Here is a 22,634-nt window from a genome sequence, read left to right as displayed (position 1 = left end):
ACTAGCAAAACGCTCAGATTTTGAACAAAGAAAACAATTAATTTTGTATTTAAAATTTTAGAAATCTGTGGTATTACAATATTTATTATGCAGTACTAAACTTCCAAAAGTTGGTCTTGCTTAGCTCCAAACTTTAGTCTTACTACGAGGCGAGACGTATATTATTATAACACTAGCAAAACACTCAAGATTTTAAACAAAGAAAACAATTAATTTTAAATTTTATTCGAGTATCCGTGCGTTTTGGTTCCCGGCACTAAAGAATAGGATCACACCAGCTCTTTCCCATGGATGATGTTAAAGGCGACTAAGGGCTTACAAACCAACTTGGGATTCATCTTGTAGGCGATTGGCTATCAACCTGTCACTATTTGAATCTTAATTACATTACAAAGCAATACAGCTGAACTACTGACTGTTAGCTCTGTCTATCCCGTTAGAGATATAGACGTGACAATATGTATGTATTATGTATTGGAGTATTCAATATTAGGGTTGAAAAAAGCGGGAAATTATCCGGTTTTTTTCCAATTCCCTCGTTTTTATACAAGTTTTTTACGAAAGTTTCAAGAAAGATAAGAATGAAATATTTCATGTTTTTTATCAATAAAACGGAAAAATATGAAAGAAACGGAAAAATACGATAGGAAAAGTATTGATTTCCTTACAATATGCATCGTTGTTTTAAAAATTGGTAATCATACATAGAATAATTCCCCAAGGTTTTATTCTGATATATTTCAATGTAACAAACCAATAAAACAGTAAAAAACGAAAAAACGTTTCTTTCACCGAAAAAAACAATTTGTTTCTTTCGGAATTTTCAACGCTATTCAATATCCAGATAATTTATCGCCAATGACTTTTGACGGCCTCTGTGGCGCAACGGTAGTACGCTTGTCTGTGACACCGGAGGTCCTGGGTTCGAATCCCGGTCAGGGCATGATGAGAAAAGAGCTTTTTCTGATTGGCCTGGGTCTTGGATGTTTATCTATATAAGTATTTATTATAAAATATAGTATCGTTGAGTTACTATCTCGTAACACAAGTCTCTAACTTACTTCGAGGCTAATTCGTATTTTGTGCCGTATATAAATATACTTATATATTTTTTTAATTTTCTCGCCATGACACTTATCCTATTAGGAATATAGACGTAACAATATGTACATATGTATTAGAGCATTCAATATCCAGATAATTTATCACAAGTGACTTTTATCTACTCGCCAAAGACACTAGTTTTGACACTTATTATGTTTTAGCACTAAGTTCGTGTAAAGTGAGCATTATACCCAGCGCAGTTATTTCGCCCGCAGGTGGAATTACACAGAGTTCTCGCAGTGCACAAAATCCTGCGGCATCGGCATTCAGACTAGAGAGGTTTCCTGTATACACGAGGTTAGTATGTTCTATCTATACTAATATTATAAAGCTGAAGAGTTTGTTTGTTTGTTTGAACGCGCCAATCTCAGGAACTACCGGTTCGAATTGAAAAAAAATTTTTGTGTTGAATAGACCATTTATCGAGAAAGGTTTTAGGCTATATAACATCACGCTGCAACTATTAGGTAAGTAGGTAAATTTTTTTATGCACGAGTTTTGATTCCTCTTTCACGAACTTCGTGAAAGAGTTTTCCACTTGCCTGGATTCCTGTAAACTTCTCTCTCGTTTTAAGTATTTGAGTATTGACTAAGGACATCACTTAATTTTGTATCTAGGTTTTCAGTGCTATTTATAAGTGAGATGTAATTTTTTTTTTAAACATTTTTTTTTAGTACTGGCCGAATTTTTACAACCGGTTTAGACGATGAAACAAAGGCGTTTAATAAAAACAATTTTATATATTTTTTAGGCTTATTATAGAGTTAAATAAAAATTAAGAATCATTTTTTGAAAAATCACCGAATAAAAAACTAAAACTTTAAAAATTACCCTGTAGTGTACAGGTTGGTAAATGTCCGGCACGTAAATTGAACCATAATTTTACTCTATGGACGATTCGAAGATTTTATTAAATCAAAAATTGCTTAGTACAGCTCATCAACAATTTTAGGGTAAACTTACATATATGCCGAGGAGTGTGGCTAGCAAAACGCTACACATATTAACATTCATTCATATAATCACGTCTATATATATGCCCTGCGAGGTAGACAGAGCAGTCTTGAAGATACTACTTAATAGGCCACGTTCAGCTGTTTGGCTTTATGATAAAATAGAGATTCAAATAGTGACAGGTTGCTAGCCCATCGCCTGAATGACGAATCCCAAGTTTATAAGCACATCCCTTAGTCGCCTTTTACGACGTTCATGGGGAACAGGTGAAGTGGTCCTATTCTTTTTATATTTGTGCCGGGAACCACACGGTGATTTAACTATCCTCAAAGTTCGCAGCTCACAGGAATCCAATCGAGAATAAGTTAAAACTAAGCGAGTAAAATAAGGAGTATTGTATAAAAAATGCACGAATTTATTACGAAGAAATGTTTCAGAATATACTCCCGGAATAGAGTAACAAATTTAAAGTAACTCAGAACAGCTCACTTTGCATATTTCACTCCGTTCTCAGACAAAGAGAGATTTTATAATTTTTCAACTACCTATCCGCCTCAAAGATATTTTAGTGCCGGCCATTATAATTTTAAACTTAGTTTTACAGTTTCTTACCTTAAGATTTTTATAATATTCGCATTTCAAAGTATGTACATTGTATTTTTTATTAGATACGTTTCATTTTCATTGTAAATCATACGTTGTTATGAATAGAATAGAATAGATTCATTTTCAAAATTGGATACAAGGTATCACTTATTGACGTCACATCACTTAAAACTAATTATAACTACTGCCGCTTCCAAAGCGCATGTGTAGAAGAAGCGGCGGAACAAACTACACTGCAGCATTTTCATCGGACGTCAATTTAAAAATATACATTGTGTATATTAAAAAACATGAATTAGCAGAAGTGCAATATAAAATTATAAACAATTCGCTATGTTAATAATATTTTTGATTCAATTGTACATATTTTTTTCTTAGAAAAGTTAAATTTTAGATTTCTAAAATAACCTAATCAAGAATTTTGCATTGTTGCCACTTTTGGACTCACTATGAGCCGATGAGCTAAGAGTTTTGAATAACTAAGAGTATTTGATAAAATTTGACGCTTACTCCACTCTTTAACTTTTAATTCCCGTGGGAATTGTAATCTATCCTCTCTAATGGCCCTCCGAACATCCCAAGAAATATCCAACTTCAGCTTCCTACTCCTACTTTTTTTTTATGTAATAACTAGTTGTTGCCTGAAGGGCTTTACAACTTAACCGGACTTTTTAGTGGCGGGGCCTGAAAGGCCTCCTGCCGACGCAGTGGCTGCTCAAAGGATTAGCCAGGAGCTCTAACGGCCTCTGTGGCTCAGCGGTAGTACGCTTGTCTGTGACACCGGAGGTCCCGGGTTCGAATCCCGGCCAGGGCATGATGAGAAAAGAACTTTTTCTGATTGGCCTGGGTCTTGGATGTTTATCTATATAAGTATTTATTATAAAATACAGTATCGTTGTGTTAGTATCTCGTAACACAAGTTTCGAACTCACTTCGAGGCTAACTCAATCAGTGTAATTTGTCAAAAAAAAAAAAAAGGATTCCCAAAGTGGGGCGAACCTTGTCTTTGACGCCACCCTACTCCTACTTTTGTTTCTTCCAGGTAACCCGCGGTGGAACCAATACGGTCGTGGTGCCGAATAGCATGTGTCCCCAGCCACCACCTCCCGACCGTCAGTACTGCAATGTCCTGGACTGCCCCGTAAGATGGCAGACAGGGGAGTGGAGCAAGTGCTCCAAGACTTGCGGGGGAGGCGTCAAACAGAGAGCGGTAAATTTATTTTAATTTACAAATTCCTGCCGTGTAATTAACCCTTTTTATTATATACTAGCGACCCGCCCCGGCTTCGCACGGGTGCAAAATTATAAATGTTATTATACATAAAAACCTTCCTCTTGAATCACTCTACCTGTTACACAAAATCCGTTGCGTAATTTTAAAGATTTAAGCATACAGACAAACAGACTAATATAGCGACTTTGTTTTATACTATGTAGTGATTACACTATAGGTCTTTAAATTGTACTCATAGTTTATGGAAATTTGTATTTGTAAACGACTGTTTGTTGCCTAAATAAAGAAAAATTAAAACAAAAAAATAATTTTATTCATTCATTCATTCATATAATTAAGTCTATATCCCTTGCGGGTTAAACAGAGCTAGCAGTTTTGAAAGACTGATAGATCACGTTCAGCCGTTACGCTTAATTATTTAATTTTAAAAAGCACACATCATATTGAAGATATTTACTATAAATGTGAGGGTGATAAGGAAGAGCTGTAAGTGTTCTAAGACTGACAGTGGACGCTTCAAATACACTGCGGTATGTTATATTCTATGTTATTATCCACAATTTGTAACATACATACATATGTATATATGGTCACGTCTATATCCCTTGTGGGGTAGACAGAGCCAACAGTCTTGAAAAGACTTGATAGGCCACGCTCAGCTATTTGGTTTAATGATAGAATCGAGATTCAAATAGTGACAGGTTGCTAGCCCATCGCCTAAAAAAAGAATGCCAAGTTTGTAAGCCTATCCCTTAGTCGCCTTTTACGACATCCATAGGAAAGAGATGGAGTGGTCCTATTCTTTTTTGTACTGGTGCCGGGAACCACACGGTATAAAAAACTGTGTGTAGAAACTGTATTTAAAACGAAGAAGAAGAATAAATAACTTATTTTATGATTTAAAAACATTAATAAAATACTTTTTTTCATTTCCAAAGCGTTAACATCCTACTACTATTATAAAGGCGAAAGTTTGTATGGATGTTTGTTACTCTTTCACGCAAAAACTACTGAACCGATTACCATGAAATTTGGTATGTAGGTAGCTGAAGACCCAGAATAACACATAGGCTACTTTTTATCCCAGAGTTCCCGCGGGATTGATAGGGTTTCCATGCGGACGAAGTCGCGGGCGGCCTCTAGTTTACCATAATTTTTATTAGCAAAAAAAAATTTTTAATAATCGATTAAAAAAGTTAACTTATCGAATCGTTTTCCTTCGCCCAGGTGGAGTGTAAGCAAGTGATGGCCCAATCCCACGTGGTGGAGAGACCCCCCGGTATGTGCAGTTCCCCCAAGCCAGCGGCCACCAAGTCCTGCAACGCCAGACCTTGCCTTTTGGACACTTCTTCACCAGAGATATCACTGGCCAACTCCTCGTATATACAGCACGATTTGAAGAAGAAAAAGGTATGTTTACATACATAGATATGGTCACGTCTATATCCCTTGCGGGGTAGACAGAGCCGACAGTCTTGAAAAGACTGATAGGCCACGTTCAGCTATTTGGCTTAACGATAGAATTGAGATTCAACTAGTGACAGGTTGCTAGCCCATCGCCTAAAAAGAATCCCAAGGTTGTAAGCCTATCCCTCAGTCGCCTTTTACGACATCCATGGGAAAGATATGGAGTGGTCCTATTCTTTTTTGTATTAGTGCCGGGAGCCACACGGCAAAAGGTATGTTTTGATGCGAAAATCCTCTATAGATGAAATTATAGGAGTCTGCATTTATGCTCCAATTTCATTGGGATGAATGCACATTTAGAGAGATCGGAATGGAAAATGTAAACTAAGAAATATTGGCTCTAACAAGGTAAACCCTGAAAAAGAATGAATTCGGTTGAAAAAGCTTATATCTTAGGTTTTTTTTTATGTAATTCAATAGCAATATAAAAATAAACTATTCAATTGAAAGGCAGACAAAAAGTTACATTTTGTAGACCTATGAATTCCTGTTAACAGGGGTATTTTTATTAACTGTTAGTTTTATTTTTTTTTAAGAAAATTCGCTTATGTTTTCTTTTTAGTCATAAGCAGGTACACATTTCTTCAGGTACTGTTTCCATTGCCTCTCCCGAACCCATCTGGAATTTTTACCTTTTTTATTTGGGTATTTACATTGTATCTACATATATATTTGACGGCCTCTGTGGCGCAGTGGTAGTGCGCTTTCTGTGACACCTGAGGTCCCGGGTACAAATCCCGGATGCATGATGAGAAACGAATTTTCTCTTATTGTCCTCAGTCTTATATGTTTATCTATATAAGTATTTATTATAAAAAAAAGTATCGTTGGGTTAGTATCTCGTAACACAAATCACGAACTTACTTCGAGGCTGACACGATCTGTGTAATCTGTCCCGTATATATTTATTTATTTTTTATTGCTTTTCCGTAGGTAACAGTTAAAGTTGGCGGATCAGCGACAATATTCCATGGGACTCAAGTTAAAATCAAGTGCCCTGTGAAAGGCTATAACAGAACGAAGATCCAATGGGCGAAAGATCATCAGATCATCACCAAGTCCAAGAAATACAAGATATCTAAGAAGGTACATGACATACACATAGTCACGTCTATATCCCTTGCGGGGTAGACAGAGCCAACAGCCTTGGAAACGTGGTCCTATTAGGCTTTTCAAGGCTGTTGGCTTTGTCTACCCCGCAAGGGATATAGACGTGATTATATGTATGTATGAGCTTGAAAGAGTTCAGAAAATTTAAGACAAGATCCAGGACAGAAGGAGGCCTGGATGAGGGATCAAATTAACATTGTCGTCAGTTAAAGACAGGAAAAGCAAATAAAATATCTGCAACATACATACATATGGCCACGTCTATATCCCATGTGGGGTAGACTGAGCCAACAGTCTTGAAAAGACTGATAGGTCACGCTCAGCTATTTGGCTTAATGATAGAATTGAGATTCAAACAGTGGCAGGTTGCTAGCCCATCGCCTAACTAAGAATCCCATGTTTGTAAGCCTCTCCCTTAGTCGCCGTTTACGACATCCATGGGAAAGAGATGGAGTGGTCCTATTCTTTTTGTACTGTTGCCGGGAACCACACGGCAAAAATTATCTGCATTTGAGCAAAAAAATAAATTTCACTTATCATCTATTCATACAGAGAGCTCTCAGAATAACATCATTCTTCTTTCGCGACCACATCAGTTAAAGACAGTAAAAGCAAAAAAAAATATCTGCAATTGAGAAAAAAAAATCACTCATCAAATATTTATTTATTTAATTTTTATTTAAATAACTCAACGTACACAAGCTTCTCAAATACAACATAAAAATAATTAAAAAAAAAATACATATACCTTAACTCTAAGCAATACACTGCAGCAATTAAAAAAAAAATCTTTCATCATCTTTCATTCACACAGGGAGCTCTCAGAATAACGTCATTGTCTCTCCGCGACCACGGGGTGTACACCTGCGTGGCCGGGAGGTCCAGCGCCAACCTCACGCTGCTGGTGAAGCCGAGACCTGGAGAATTCCCCTCCAGCGAGGAGATCGAGAGGCACAAGGCTCTGGACGAGCCGTCTTCTCCGCTCTCAGACAGGTAATAATGCAGTTCTTGCTGTGTCCAAAAAAGAGACTGAAGAAATTGACACACGAGACTGAAGATACAAGAGTAAGACTAAAGGGGCAAAAGAGACTGGGTTAGAATTTTCACTGTACAAGTTTTGCCTGTTTATTTCCAATTGTTTCGCTGTACATACATAAATCAGATCAAATCAAACATCTTTGTTGTGAAACACAGGTAAAAACAAAAAATAAATAGGTCAACAATAAAATTTTAGGTATCACTGTGTCCTGCCCATATGGACGTACAATATTTCCTTTATAATATGATTAAAGATCAATTAACTACATACATATATATGGTCACGTCTATATCCCTTGCGGGGTACACAGAGCCAACAGTCTTGAAAAGACTGAATGGCCTAGTTCAGCTATATGGCTTAATGATAGAATTGAGATTCAAATAGTGACAGGTTGCTAGCCATTCGCCTAGAAAAGAATCCCAAGTTTGTAAGCCTATCCCTTAGTCGCCTTTTACGACATTCATGGGAAAGAGATGGAGTGGTCCTATTCTTTTTTATATTGGTGCCGGGTATCACACGGTACTAATTATTATATCTACCTACTTCTTCTTATTTTTTTATCTAATATAACCTCTTTTTATATACAGCAGGGCAGACGGGAGGTACAGAGCCATGATCGGAGGAGCATCTGATGACCAGTCACACGAACAGCGGCCGGGGGACCAAAGGAAGAATTATAAGCAAAGACAGAGGGGTGAGATAGTTAATATTACAGCTTTAGTTCAAAATGTCGTGTGGTTCCTGGCACCAATACAAAAAGAATAGGACCACTCCATCTCTCTCCCATGGATGTCGTAAAATGCGACTAAGGGATAGGCTTATAAACTTGGGATTCCACTTTTAGGCGATGGGCTAGCAACCTGTCACTATTTGAATCTCAATTCTATCTTAAAGCCAAATAGCTGAACGTGACCTATCAGTCTTTACAAGACTGTTGGCTCTGTCTACCCCGCAAGGGATATAGACGTGACCATATGTATGTATGTATGTTAGTTCAAAACTATTAAATTACACTAATTCTTGTTACACATCCACTTCCCTGAATGAGCTGGTTTCTTCAAGATGTTTTTCCTTGCTGTAAAAGAATCGGTTAGCACTCAAACTAATGATATAACATACATACATATAATCTATATCCTATATTTATTTATTAATATTATTTACAATATTATTTATTAATACATACATATCACGTCTATATCCCTTGCTGGGTAGACAGGGCCAATAGTCTTGAAAAACTGATAGGCTATGTTCAGCTATTTGGTTTAATAATAGTATTGAGATTCAAATAGCGACAGATTGCTAGCCCATCGCCTAAAAGAAGAATCCCAAGTTTATAAGGGATAGGCCCCTTAGTCGCTATTTACGACATTCATGGGAAAGAGGAGTAGTCCTATTCTCTATTTTTTATTTGTGCCAGGAACCACACGACACAATATTATAATAATTATCTATACATTATACTAGAGGCCGCCCGCAACTTCGTCCACATGGAAACCCTATCAATCCCGCGGGAACTCCGGGATAAAAAGTAGCCTATATTTATTCTGGGTCTTCAACTACCTTCATACCAAATTTCATCGTAATCGGTTCAGTAGTTTTTGCGTGACAGAGTAACAAACATCCATACTGGCATCCTGACATACTCACAAACTTTCGCATTTATTATAGTACTAGAGGCCGCCCGTGACTTCGTCCGCATGGAAACCCTATCAATCCCGCGGGAACTCCGGGATAAAAAGTAGCCTATATTTATTCTGGGTCTTCAGCTACCTACATACCAAATTTCATCGTAATCGGTTCAGTAGTTGTTGCGTAAAAGAGTAACAAACATCCATACTGACATCGTGACATACGCACAAACTTTCGCATTTATTATAGTATGAATATCACATACAAAAGTTCCAGCCATTCCCGCTCATCTAAGTTCTGTATAACTTTACCAACTCCAAAATTTTACAAGTTCTAAGCTCTGGTAAGTCTAGGTTATGTAATTGTTAATGTTTAGAACTTGTCTTAAGTTGTACGTCGCGAAATTAGACTGTTTTTGGTTGAGCGTGGAGTTAGCAAGCTAATGTTAGTTAGAATTTAAGCTTGTATTTAATTAATACTAGGCTTTCGCTTAAGACTTTGTTCCCATGAGAAGATTTCTCGCCGAGAATAGAATGTGGAAATCTATACGACACAAATCACATAAATAAAAAATAAAATCACGTTACGCTATCAGTCAAAAACAGCGAAAAACCTAAATCGAGATTGAAGATTTCACCGATTGGAGCTATATATACAACCTCCGACACAACATCGTCTGTCGCGCGGTTCCCCAGGCATAACACCTAGCCTGGCGGAAGATCTTCCCTTTGGTGGCGGTCGAGCCGAATCACGCTCCCTCTATAAGATTATCACGTCTTTCTTGAACAAAGACGAGGTTTTTTACAATATGAATATTTAATCCAGATTATCTTCTTTCGTTTTCTTATTACATATAGTAAAGACAGGACCAACTGTCTTGAAAAGACTGAAAGACCACGTTCAGCTGTATGGCTTTATGATGGAATTGAGATTCAAATAGTGACAGGGTGCCAACCCATCGCCTAAAAAAGAATCTCAAGTTTGTGAGCCTATCACTTACTCGCCTTTTACGACATTTCTTGGAAAAAAGATGGAGTGGTCCTATTCTTTTTTGTATTGGTGCCGGGAACCACACGGCACAGTTTAACATCTTTAACATCTTTATAATCATAGTAGAAATGTCTTCATAACAGCAATTTTTTTTCCACGTAACACGTCTTAAAAGACCTCCGAGCTTTAAACAAAGCTCCGAGTTGAAGGCTTCGTAGGATGTTTGCCGAGCGCTTCAGCAAGTTAATTACGCCTTTTTAGGAGCTTTCGCTGGAGCTTTTACTCGTGATGACTTTGATTTACGAGATCGAATATAACGCTATTCATTGCTACATTTATTTAAATGAAATATTAATTTTTCGTGAATTTATTAATACATATGGAGATAAAGATAATACCCAGGGATAGGCTTATAAATAAATATATATATACGGGACAAATTACACAGATTGAGTTAGCCTCGAAGTAAGTTCGAGACTTGTTTTACGATATAGTACTATCATTAAGCCAAACAGCTGAACGTGGCCTATCAGTATTTTCAAGACTGTTCGCTCTGTCTACCCCACAAATGAAATAGACGTGGCTAAATTAAAAGAAATTTACAATAAAATATTCATAATTTTGGGTTATAAATTAGGATTCTTCTTTAAGGCGATGGTGTAGCGTGTAACTATCTAAATCTCAATTCCAGCGTGACATCTCGAAACCACATTGTCTCTGTCTACCCCGTAAAAGGTAAATTCCATCATGACACGAAGACCATTCACCTATTCCTGCCTATCCCGTAAAGGATAAAAACATGACATATTAAAATTTAATTAATAACTCCTTTAGAGACAAATTGGTGATTATCGTATGTATGTATTAATTTGCCGTATTCTTTTTTGTTCTGGTGCCGTGTGGTTCCCCGTACTACAAAAAAGAATACGACCACTCCATGTCGTTCCCATGGATGTCGTTAAAAGCGACTAAGGGATAGGCTTACAAACTTGAGATTCTTTTTTTTAGGCGATGTGCTAGCAATCTATCACTATTTGAATCTCAATTCTATCATTAAGCCGAATAGCTGAGCGTAGCTTATCAGTCTTTTCAAGACTGTTGGACGTGACCATATGTATGTATGTATGTATAATTTTAATTAATTTTTGACAGGTAAAATAGATAAGGTCCGCGACGCCCTCTACGGGAACACAGCGACAACCACCACAAAAGCCCCTCCGAGCTTCAACTCACAGCTTCCGAGAGATATATACGATGAAAACGAGGTAAGTAACGATATACTTAAGTATAAATACTTGGAAGCGGCAGTAAACTTAGTTTTAAGGGCGAGGTCCCATTAGTGCGTTGTCGTCGCAACAAAAAAATGTTTTTGTGTTGAATAGACCATTTATGAGGAAGGCTTTAGGCTATATAACATCACGATGCAACTATTAGGAGCGAAGAAATCATGGAAAATTAAAAAAAAATCGGGGTAAATTATTCCTCCTTGAGGGCTTCAATGATGAACTATTCCACGCGGACGTAGTCGCGGGCACAGCTAGTGTCTATACATATTTTGTCAACAACAAGAGCGTCGTTGGTGATTGAATCGGTAAGGTGCCTGGTTAAAATGCGTGATGCCCAGAAAGGCACAGGTTCGAATCCCACCACGGCTATGTAACTAATGACTATTTTCGAAGCTTAGTTTGAATACTAACCGATGCTCTTACGGTGAGGGAAAACATCGTGAGGAAACCTGCACATTCATACAACTGGATGTGTAACCATGATCGCTCCAATACGTGTTAGGTTGAGCTGTAAAGGTTGCGGAGGTCAGATGGGAGTCGATTCGTAACTCACCAAATCCAGGATTCGTGGTCAGAATCTTACCCCGGGCTCCTCTCCAGAGTGGTGAGGATGCAACCGGGACTAAAGCCAGGAGGTAGAAGAAATATTTTCAACATTTCTTGACATTAACTTATCAGAAACTCGACACATCCAATTTTTATAATGGTCGATCCAAATTCTACTAATATTATAAAATGCAAATTTTGTGAGTATGTTAGGATGTCAGTATAGATGTTTGTTACTCTTTCACGCAAAAACTACGGAACCGATTATGATGAAATTTGATATGTAGGTAGTTGAAGACCCAGAATAACATATCGGCTACTTTTTATCCTGCAGTTCCCGCGGGATTGATTCCACGCGGACGAAGTCGCGGACGGCTTCTAGTCAGAAATAATTTTGAGACAATATCTAACTTATAACGTGAATGTACACAAGCTATAACAATTTTATTTGAGCCGTAAAATAGCCGTAAACTTTACGTCTTTATTTACAATTGAACTGGCTCTGTTATCCCTTATTTCCGCCACTAATACTATAAATGCAAAGTTCTGTCTGTTCCGCTCACACAGCTAAAGCGCTGGACCGAATTGAATGAAATTTGGTATGCATATTGTTAAAATCCCGCGTTCAACATTACATAAGTTGTTTTTTTTTTTTCAAAAATCATCTATGAAATCTTGATCTTGATCAAATTAAGGACGTCCTGGTAAAGGGTCAGGTCAAAAGTACCCGAAACCGCCGAGCTTGCATGAAGAGAGTTATGAATGTGGATGAAGCGAAGGAAGTATGCAATGATCGTGGCAAGTGGAAAGAGGTAGTCTCTGCCTACCCCTCCGGGAAAGAGGTGTGATTTTATGTATGTATGAAATACTAAAATGAGGGTTGAAAGTTAGCATGAAATTTATAATATATGCTTCCCGTGCGAAGCCGGGGCGGGTCGCTAGTTTCTAATATTTTATAGCGTTTGAGACAAAATGTTCTGAGTTTGACAAGGAAAAGATAGGTTGATGAAACAAATAGATCAATTTCTTGTGACTGTGGTTGTGTAAATATAAGTCCTACTAATATTATAAATGCGAAAGTTTGTGAGTATGTCAGGATGTCAGTATGGATGTTTGTTACTCTTTCACGCAAAAACTACTGAACCGATTACGATTAAATTTGGTATGTAGGTAGCTGAAGATCCAGAATAACATATACTTTATCCCAAAGTTCCCGCGGGATCGATAGGGTTTCCATGCGGACGAAGTCGCGGACGGCTTCTTGTTTATAATAAAACAATTTTATAATTGCGTAACTGGTACAAAAAGTATTAAAATGTTAAGGGTCATAATTATATATTTATTTGACTCCATTTGAGGTTGACGTAATTGTAGAAAATGCTGCAGTACAGTTTGTTACCGCGTCTTCTGCACTGACTTTTCGGAAGCGGCAGCAAATTTAGTTTTAAGTAATTTATTTGATGTCAACCAGTGTTGTGAAAAAAAGATAATAATATGCGTATTATTATCTCCCATAATAATGAATAAAAATTTTGAATTTGAATTGCATCATCAGCAAAAGTAACGTTGATCTAAAATTAATAATATAAAAATCTTAACTTTTTTTTATATTCTTCCGTGTCGATGTATAACTCTTTTTCATATTAAAAATTTTAACTTTTATATGTACTTATCGTGGAAGTTATTTCATAACTAGAAAAATAAATAGTAAATGTTTTACATAAAAAAAGAAAAGGTTTGGATAAAGTGTACTTAATAAACATTGTAAACATAGCTCTCAAATTTCTCGCAACTTAAAATTTATGTTTCAAATAAAGCTTCAAAGTAACTTCTAGGAATTTTAAAGGCATAAAATTATTTAAAGTTTATAGTTACTTAGCAATTAAGTATTCTTCAATTTCAAGGGCTCGATGTCTTTAACTAGATACCTAATGATGAATTTATAAAATAATATACAAAAAATCTTTAACAGTTACTTTAGGTAACTATAAATTAAGAATTAAGAAAAAAAATTTCACTACAAAGTAGGTAATTTACAAATTAAATACTTATTACGTAATCAAGAATTTAATAACTTACTTTAAGCAAAAAACTTAGTCTTAAGTAATTTATTTGACGTCAACCAATGTTGTGAAACCAAAAGATATGACAGTTATTTAGTGATGTTTGAAATGTCCGAAAATATTGAAAAAAAATTAATTTTAAAAGAAAAATTAAAATTTTTCACCTCAAAGTGACATTTTAAGTGATATTACTAAAAAATATTCTTCTCCAAATTGAACTATTTAAAACTTACACTTACAATGTCTTGCACGCCGCCTCGGACCTTAATCTAGGAGACCGCTGTGTCCTCCCAGATCCTCCCACCAAAACGTAGCAGCGCCTCCCGACTGCTGCCGTGCCTACATTACATTGTCATGCAAGTCCAGGTGAGAAGATTCCAGAATAGACCCGCGTGTTAACCGGAATAAGGGTCTTTTGGCATGCTCACTGTAGATTCCATTTGGTTTCAGCATTTTGTAATTTTTATTTTTTATTTTGTTCCTATTTTTGAATTTGACATTTATTCATTTGGATGTGTGGTTATTTGAAGGTGGTGCTATAGGTATTTATTAGCAAAAATAATTCCTTACTTCATCTGGTAGTTCAGTTATGAGAAGGTCTTAAAATTAATCATGGGTATGCATTGTATATTTAATATCATTAATATCATAAATTATACAGATAAAGTTAACGTTTAAATTTCATTTGTTGAAAAGGTATATAGGTAGTTTAGGCACATGCGGCATTTGGGATCCATCGTTTTTTTTTATTCTATTTATCACAATTCTCAAAATATATACATCAGCATGTTCAAGATTTATTAACTCGGCGGAAGAGGTTTATTTTGTTTTGATTTTGTAATTTTTTTTCAAAAAATTTACTCATTAGATTTCAAGCTAATTAGACCTTAATATCATATTTTTTCATTTTATTCGCATTTTAACAAGGGTTTAAAATTTGATGCACAAATCGTAGTAAGAAGTCCATTAAGTCAGTCAACAAATTTCTATGTGATCAATTTTGATTCAGAACTTAATTTTATAAAAGAAAAATAAATATAATATAATTTCCATATTATGAGTATTTCTTTCAAGAAGTTTAATCAATTCCCAAATTTTTGTTATTTTGTATTTCATTCTTTTTCAATACAATTATTCTGATTTTTTTTATCTTAACTTTTACACAGTCACTCCGAAATTTTTATTTCAGTACAATTTATAAAATTTGTTAAAAATACACACTCACTCATTTTGAATTCTTTATAATTGATATGTTCAGATGTTTTTGAAATTCCAGACCTTCGGAAACTCGCGGGGCCAAAGAATGGCTGATCCGATTATGATGTACCACAACTTCGGTTCCCATCACGTTCTTAATTTACAAGACAAACAAATTGTGTTCCCTGAGGACGATGATTCGGACATAATCATCGTGAATGAAGATTTTGAAACGAATACAATAGATGATGGAAGAATGGAACGTGTTAACAATTCGGAGGATAATTTTGAAACAACAACTGAATTAAGGTGAGTGAAACTTGCATTTATCTACATACATACATATGGTCACGTCTATATCCCTTACGGGGTAGACAGAGCCACCAGTCTTGAAAAGTCTGAATGGCCACGGTCAGCTATTTGGCTTAATAATAGAATTGAGATTCAAATAGTGACAGGTTACTAGCCCATCGCCTAAAAAAGGATCACAAGTTTGTAAACTATCCCTTAGTCGCCTTTTACGACATCCATAGGAAAGAGATGGAGTGGTCCTATTCTTTTTTGTATTGGTGCCGGGAACCATACGGCACTGCATTTATGTTCCTTAAATATAAGCATTGTGAACATAATTATTTTGATATATATACACACGAGTGAAGACATACTTAAAGATGTTAGCTTTTTAAGCGAATGGGTGAAATTGTGAATATTAAATGTGGCGTTACCTAAACTTTTCAAGTCATAATTTTAAAACTAAGTTGTAATATAGAATATCAAAGTATTATTTTTACACCACTCTGATAGATAGAGATTAATTTAGTTAAAAACGTCTTGTGGTTAAATTAAACTGAAACACGTAACTTTTTTAAATAATTAAAAGATTGATTTATTTTTGAAGGTATCCTGCCTTCTCGCCGAAAATTGTTTAGCGGATTATCACTTGCCAACCAAGGGTTCGCCTGATTTTCACTTTGACAACTAACGATTGTCAAATTTTTGTATGATAACGTTTCATTTGGTAGAATTATTGTTAAGCTCATTATTATAATGACAGAACACGTTTCGGGCACTTATCATTTATCAAATCCTTCACTAGGCCAGACAACTTTTAGACGAATAACGTTTCGTCTGTATAACAGTACCTTTTTACATTTATATTATGATATAAAATAAACTAATTTCGACATGCAATTTTTATTAAAGAATTACAAAAAAAATTAACACTTAAAATTTGCAGCAATGCACATTAATAATTTTCATGTGAATATGAAGATTTGTGTTCAAGAATTCTGTTGATTCTTTCGTCTTTGTCTGAGTATTTTTTTTTTTCTTAGGTTCTGGTGGGGCACCTGTTAATATATTTTCTATTTCCCCCTCGTTGGCAACGGTTTCCTTTATTAACGTAGTTGAGGTGAAATCGAAAGAAATCGGTTAGGTTAGGTTAGAACTGCGACCATCAACGCACGAGCCGAGCGAGCGAAGCGAGCGTGCCGCGGCAGCGGCCGGCGAAGTGCCAGAACCGAATCGCTTTTGTTTCACTACACAGGGCACTTGAATATTAGCTACAGTAGAAAAATAATTATGGAAAAAAAAACAATAATATATTATTTGGTAAACAATACATAAAATTAAATGAATATTACTCTAACTGAAACGTTCGCTACTTGAAAGTTGGCCTTGTGAAAAGTGTCATTATAAAAGCCAGACCAAACGTACAGTTGGCAATAGTTAAGTTGGGAAATGAAACAAAATTAAGTGATATAGTTGGCAAATGATTATTCCGCGAAATAAAATTCTGCGAAACGTTGATTGGCAAGTGATGATCTGCCAAACGATTTTCGTCGAAAAGGCAGAGAACCATTTTTGAATTATCTCAATTCTAATAAGCAATTTAAAGATTAGTGATAATTCTAAAAGTAACATTGAATAAAAAAATCTACACTTTAAAAACAAATGAAGATAACACTGTTATCAACACAAGGTCCGTGCCGTCAAAGAAATAATTCAACAGCATAATAAAGCTGCTACAAGCTCTGCTTTAATGAGCATGCTAAATGTAAACACATTACCTGTAGCAACGAGCACTGAGCTCTTGCACTCTGTCTCAACAAGGAGCTACTAAGCGAATGGAAAAAACAATTATTTATCGTCCAAGCCGTTTATTTGCAACTGATCCGCATAGTGACAACTCCTATCTATTTTGACGGCCTCTGTGGCGCAGCTGTAGTGCGCTTGCCTGTGACACCGGAGGTTCCGGGTTCGAATCCCTTCCAGGGCATGATGAGAAACGAACTTTCTCTGATTGGCTTGGGTCTTGGATGTTTATCTATATAAGTATTTATTATAATATATAGTATCGTTGAGTTAGTATCTCGTAACACAAGTGTCGAACTTACTACGAGGCTAACTCAATCTGTGTAATGTGTCCCGTATATATTTATTTATATTTATCAATTAGACAATGCATTTGAATATCGAACAGTGTTAACCGATTTTGACTCTTACTATTTCTGATAGGCCACATTCAGCTGTTTGGCTTGATGATAAAATTGAGATTGAAATAGTGACAGGTTACTAAGCCCATACACGGGAATGAGCCGATGCTATCGGTGGCGGGAACCACAACGCACAAAATATAGTAATTGCAATAAATAACAGATTTACATACATACATACATATGGTCACGTCCATATCCCATGCGGGGTAGACAGAGCCAACAGTCTTGAAGACTAAATGGCTACGTTCACCTATTTGGCTTAATGATAGAATTGAGATTCAAATAGTGACAGGTTGCTAGCCCATCGCCTAAAAGAAGAATCCCAAGTTTATAAGCCTATCCCTTAGTCGCCTTTTACGACATCCACGGGAAAGAGATGGAGTGGTCCTATTCTTTTTTGTATTGGTGCCGGGAACCACACGGCATATAATAACAGATTTAATTATTGTAAATACTATAAATATCTAAAACACCATTTGTTTCTTAGCTCCTTGGTACACCGGACTATCAGCCTTCCTTATCTGTGTTTTATGCTAATCAGTTAATGCCTAGGCAAGCAAAGCTTTTAGCACCACCGCTGTATTGTGGCCTCAAGACAGGCAAAAACAAAATGGAATTCGCATTCAAGGAAACTGTGATATTTGAATAGATATTGCGCAGGAGCTTAGAATACTGTTTGTTTGTTTGTTATATCTTTATTGCATAGAAATTTACACAGTAACAAGAAAAGTAGTACATAGTTATAAAAGAAACAAAACACTTGCAATGGCGGACTTATCCCATGAAAGGATCTCTTCCAGTCAACCGGCAAACAATAAAGGAACTAAATAATTCAGTAAAAAACGGCAAGTCACTGTGTTTTTAGCAAAAATATAATAAATATAATTTATAGTTTGTCGTATTTATGTATGTACTTATTAAGATAGATTGAATACTCTTTGTTGCACATAAAATTATAACAAGAGATTTATCCTAAGGTTATGTACAAAAGGCGGCCTTATCGCATAATTAAATTTCTTTCAGGCAACCAAAACTATTATTAATTAGTGACAGTTATTTCATTAGTAATACACACGGTTGTTGCATACTTCTCAAAGTTTTAGTACTAAAGATATTATTTAAAAAAAAAAGGTTTTATTTATAAAAAATACATGCATTCAAACAGAGAATATTGCATAATTCTAGATAAGCGAAGATATACAAATGCAAGCTTTGTCAAATCTTAAATCTATATTTTGTAAATTGTTATCGTTCATGAAACCGCTGCAGTATAGTTCGTTCACCTATCTTCATCACTAGCGTTTTAAAATTTATATATATCACGAGGTCATTAAGTGGTATTTCTCATCAGATCCGAAGATGTTCTCGACGCCAAAGACTACGTTTGGATGACAACGGAGTGGTCAGAATGCACTGCTCCATGCGCCAGACCAGGGCATCAGATCAGGGGAGCCGTTTGTCAGGTAAATCAGTTAATCAATCATATTTATTGAGGAGCATCATCACTACATACCTAGTATAAAACAAAGTCGCTATTTTAGTCTGTCTGTATGCTGAAATCTTTAAAATTACGCAACGGATTTTGATGCGGTTTTTTGTAACAGATAGAGTTATTCAAGAGGAAGGTTTTTATGTATAATTTTTTCCGAATTTTGCACCCGTGCGAAGCCGGGGCGGGTCGCTAGTCTTTCAATAAAAAAAACCGTTTTGGCAAAGGATACTTATTGAACGGATTCACCAAGAAGTTGTTTACAAATATTTTTAAATTTTATGTTACTAAAATTTATGATAAAAAAGAGATACGATTTTTATTTTACAAAATGAAACTATTGTCTATGGCATTTTAAATGAAAAAAGGTGTGTGCAAAATTAATACCTGCACAAAATAAACATTACATATTTAGAAATTTACAGAATAATTGATAGTGCAAAGAAATATTAATTTCTAGCAGGCTTTCCGTATCTGAATTTATCAAATAAGCGAATACAATTTTATTTATTTAATTAATTACAAAAGAAGATCATTTACACCACTCCCTTTTCTTCCCGACACAGTACAAGAAAGATAACACAACAAAAACCGTGGAGACTGACGAGTGCCTCTCCCGGGGGGTGAAACCGCCTGAGGTCCTGAGGGAATGCCACGGGGAGCCGTGTGCCAACTGGAGGACGTCAGGGTGGTCTCCTGTCAAGTGTCTTGCCAGCGGAACTGGTGAGGAACCTGTACATTACTTTAGCTCAGTTATCTTACATACTTAGATAGATAGATAATTCATTTATTTGATTTGCTACACACGATTTACAATTTCATATGAAATACAAATTAATAGGGTGGGAGTTGCAGCAACACAAAAAGGTCACAACTCAACGAATTTATTGCTATAAAGCAATACGCTGATTTACTTCATCTATTTCTTATTTCACTTAATCTAAATTCACATCAGAAAAATGTGGAATTAATCTTGATTCGTTTCATTTCCTCTTAACGAATATAAGTTCATCTCACTTCACTTCACCTCACTTTCTTTTTTGTACTTTAAAATATTTTTTTTTGTTTTCTCTTAAGTGTGTAAAATTAAAGGAAACTACAAAAATAATAAAAAACCCATTTTTGTTTTGAAGTCTCCCGTAATGCATGTTAATTGACGGATAATAATTTATAATTTGAAAATTAAATTACTAGGTATATTTGATATATTATATCAATTGTAGTATCAATTGTATATTATATCAATTGTAGTAATTTAATTTTCGCCATTTTTATTTTGCAGATTATATTTGTAGATAACATTCTTAATCTGCTATTATTATATTATTTTTTAATAAATTTCTTAAAAAAAATTACTAAAATTATTCCACTCAGCTGTAACACGGCGCCGTGTGGAATGCGTTGGTGACAACGACACTGTATTGGCGGACACGGCTTGCGACCAGAGCGTTAGGCCCGAGAAGTCCAAGCGGGAGCCCAGGCCGTGCAGGCCCGCTTGGCTAGTCGAGCCTTGGAGCAAGGTAAAAATTATTTACGTAAATATAAAAGAAATATATATAATAATAATAATATACTTATATAAAATATACTATACAGGTGACATTTAAAACAACTGCATCCTTTTAAACATAGACTATACCCATGCTTCTGAGCCGTTTGAGCCTATTTCTATTTAAATTAAACGTCATCATTTTCACATTTAAAAAACCCTCAAAAACTACGTCACACGCTTTATTAAAGACCATATTGCAAAAAGCAATTAAAACTAAACATGTAAATAAATTTCTGAAAAATAAATTATTATTCTAGTATCAAGATCAAGTAAAGTACAGAGTTGTCGAGATCGCTCAGCTGAATGAATTGTGTCGTTGACCTCTGAATCTTACGCGTCGCTTTTCCGCCGGCCGGGGTGATATTACGTATTTAGGATCGTGGATTTTGATACTTTTATTTTTTTCGTACTTTCTGAAATGTGAACCGATATTTTTCTTTTAACGTTTTTAAATATCCTTTAGATGAGTATACTTAATAGTTAAATTTATGCAGTTGAATTAAAAGTCACCCTCTCTTTACTCTATAATCTTAATTCTATCATTAAGCCAAATAGCTGAACGTGGCCAACCAGTCTTTTCAAGACTGTCCCCCATATCTCTGCAGGGGATCTTATAGATATGCTTATATGTAGCTATGTATGGCAGACAGGCGTGATAGTATGTATGTTTTTTTTATACGTTTTATGCTTATTACCAAAAGTGCGTGGGACCATGCGGAGGTCAAGGCCGCCAGCACAGGTCGCTTCGCTGCGTGTGGCGCTACGGCGTGCGCAGGAGCAAGGAGCGAAGCGCGGCCGCCGCCTGCGAGGGGCTGCGGAGACCTGACGTCATCAGGCCTTGTGAGATGAGGTCTTGTGAGTGGTCCAAAGGTATAAATTTCTTGTTTGTTTGTTTGTTTGTAATATCTTTATTGCATAGAAATTTACACAGTAGAAAGAAAATAGTATATAGTTATAAAATAAATAAATCACTTGCAATGGCGGACTTATCACATGAAGGGATCTCTTCCAGTCAATTTGTTTGTTTTAAATGCTACTTTGTTCGCATCGAAGAGTATTATGTTTCACATACATACTTACAATAGATGTTTTATTATGGTACCAAAATGAATCATATCATGTAAGTTGCCCAAGCTAAACAGATAAACGATGAAACCAATTTTAAACAAAATCCGTACGTAGTTTCGGAGAAATCATTAAACAACAGACAACTAGATAAGACATGTTGTGCTACTCGATATTTGATTTTTTAATATATACAATGTACGTACAGACTACCCTACCTACTACAACTTTATAACATTTTTTAAAACATATTTTCCCCGACAGATGGCGTTTGCCGGGACAGGTCGAGATTTTGCGAGAATGTTCGCGCCATGAACATGTGCGCGCTGAGGCGGTACAAGGAACAGTGTTGCAAAACTTGTTCAGATTGAACTTCGACCCTAACATGTCCTGAATAAAGGATAAAATTGAACGTGATAATGTAACTCCACTGGAGCGGAACACTTTTATTTTATTGTGTATTCATTCGTTTATAAAAATATATTATTCATTTTTGTTTTCGATTGTACATTCCAGTGAATGAATCAGGTATTTTAATGTGAAATATTTTTTGTCCCCGAACTGAATTATTTATTTATATAAAAAAAAACAATTATTGTACTTTAATAAAATTTTAGTTTTTTTGCTAATGATCAGACATGTTAGTCTTTTGGTTAACAGTAATTTATTTACTTAAATATCATGTTTATTCAGACAATTTATGTAATTACATATATGTATATAAATTAAATACAGATTTTAAATTTTTTTTCCAAAAATAATTTGACTTGTTTACCTAGTTCTGTTTTCAATTATTCATCA

The 22,634-nt window shown here is 35.6% G+C and overlaps 1 protein-coding gene across 1 annotated transcript in view; it reads left to right on the top strand.

The window, feature by feature from the left end:
- The window catches only part of LOC106131721 (protein madd-4), a 319,633-nt gene extending 297,278 nt beyond the window's left edge, over positions 1-22,355 (top strand). Inside the window, exons 16-28 of the mRNA XM_060951743.1 lie at positions 1,320-1,401; positions 3,708-3,875; positions 5,127-5,309; positions 6,300-6,452; positions 7,291-7,469; positions 8,103-8,209; positions 11,290-11,402; positions 15,309-15,538; positions 19,079-19,190; positions 19,783-19,939; positions 20,591-20,736; positions 21,470-21,638; positions 22,098-22,355. Coding sequence (XP_060807726.1) covers positions 1,320-1,401; positions 3,708-3,875; positions 5,127-5,309; positions 6,300-6,452; positions 7,291-7,469; positions 8,103-8,209; positions 11,290-11,402; positions 15,309-15,538; positions 19,079-19,190; positions 19,783-19,939; positions 20,591-20,736; positions 21,470-21,638; positions 22,098-22,204 — 1,906 coding nt within the window. The 3' untranslated portion in view covers positions 22,205-22,355. The remainder of the gene's footprint in view (positions 1-1,319; positions 1,402-3,707; positions 3,876-5,126; positions 5,310-6,299; positions 6,453-7,290; positions 7,470-8,102; positions 8,210-11,289; positions 11,403-15,308; positions 15,539-19,078; positions 19,191-19,782; positions 19,940-20,590; positions 20,737-21,469; positions 21,639-22,097) is intronic.
- The last annotated feature ends 279 nt before the right edge of the window (positions 22,356-22,634 follow it).

This window comes from Amyelois transitella, chromosome 26 (assembly GCF_032362555.1).
Source record: "Amyelois transitella isolate CPQ chromosome 26, ilAmyTran1.1, whole genome shotgun sequence".
In the NCBI taxonomy this organism is placed as follows: domain Eukaryota; kingdom Metazoa; phylum Arthropoda; class Insecta; order Lepidoptera; family Pyralidae; genus Amyelois; species Amyelois transitella.
The sequence above is the reverse complement of the archived record's forward strand: the minus strand, read 5'-3'. Positions and strand labels throughout refer to the sequence as shown.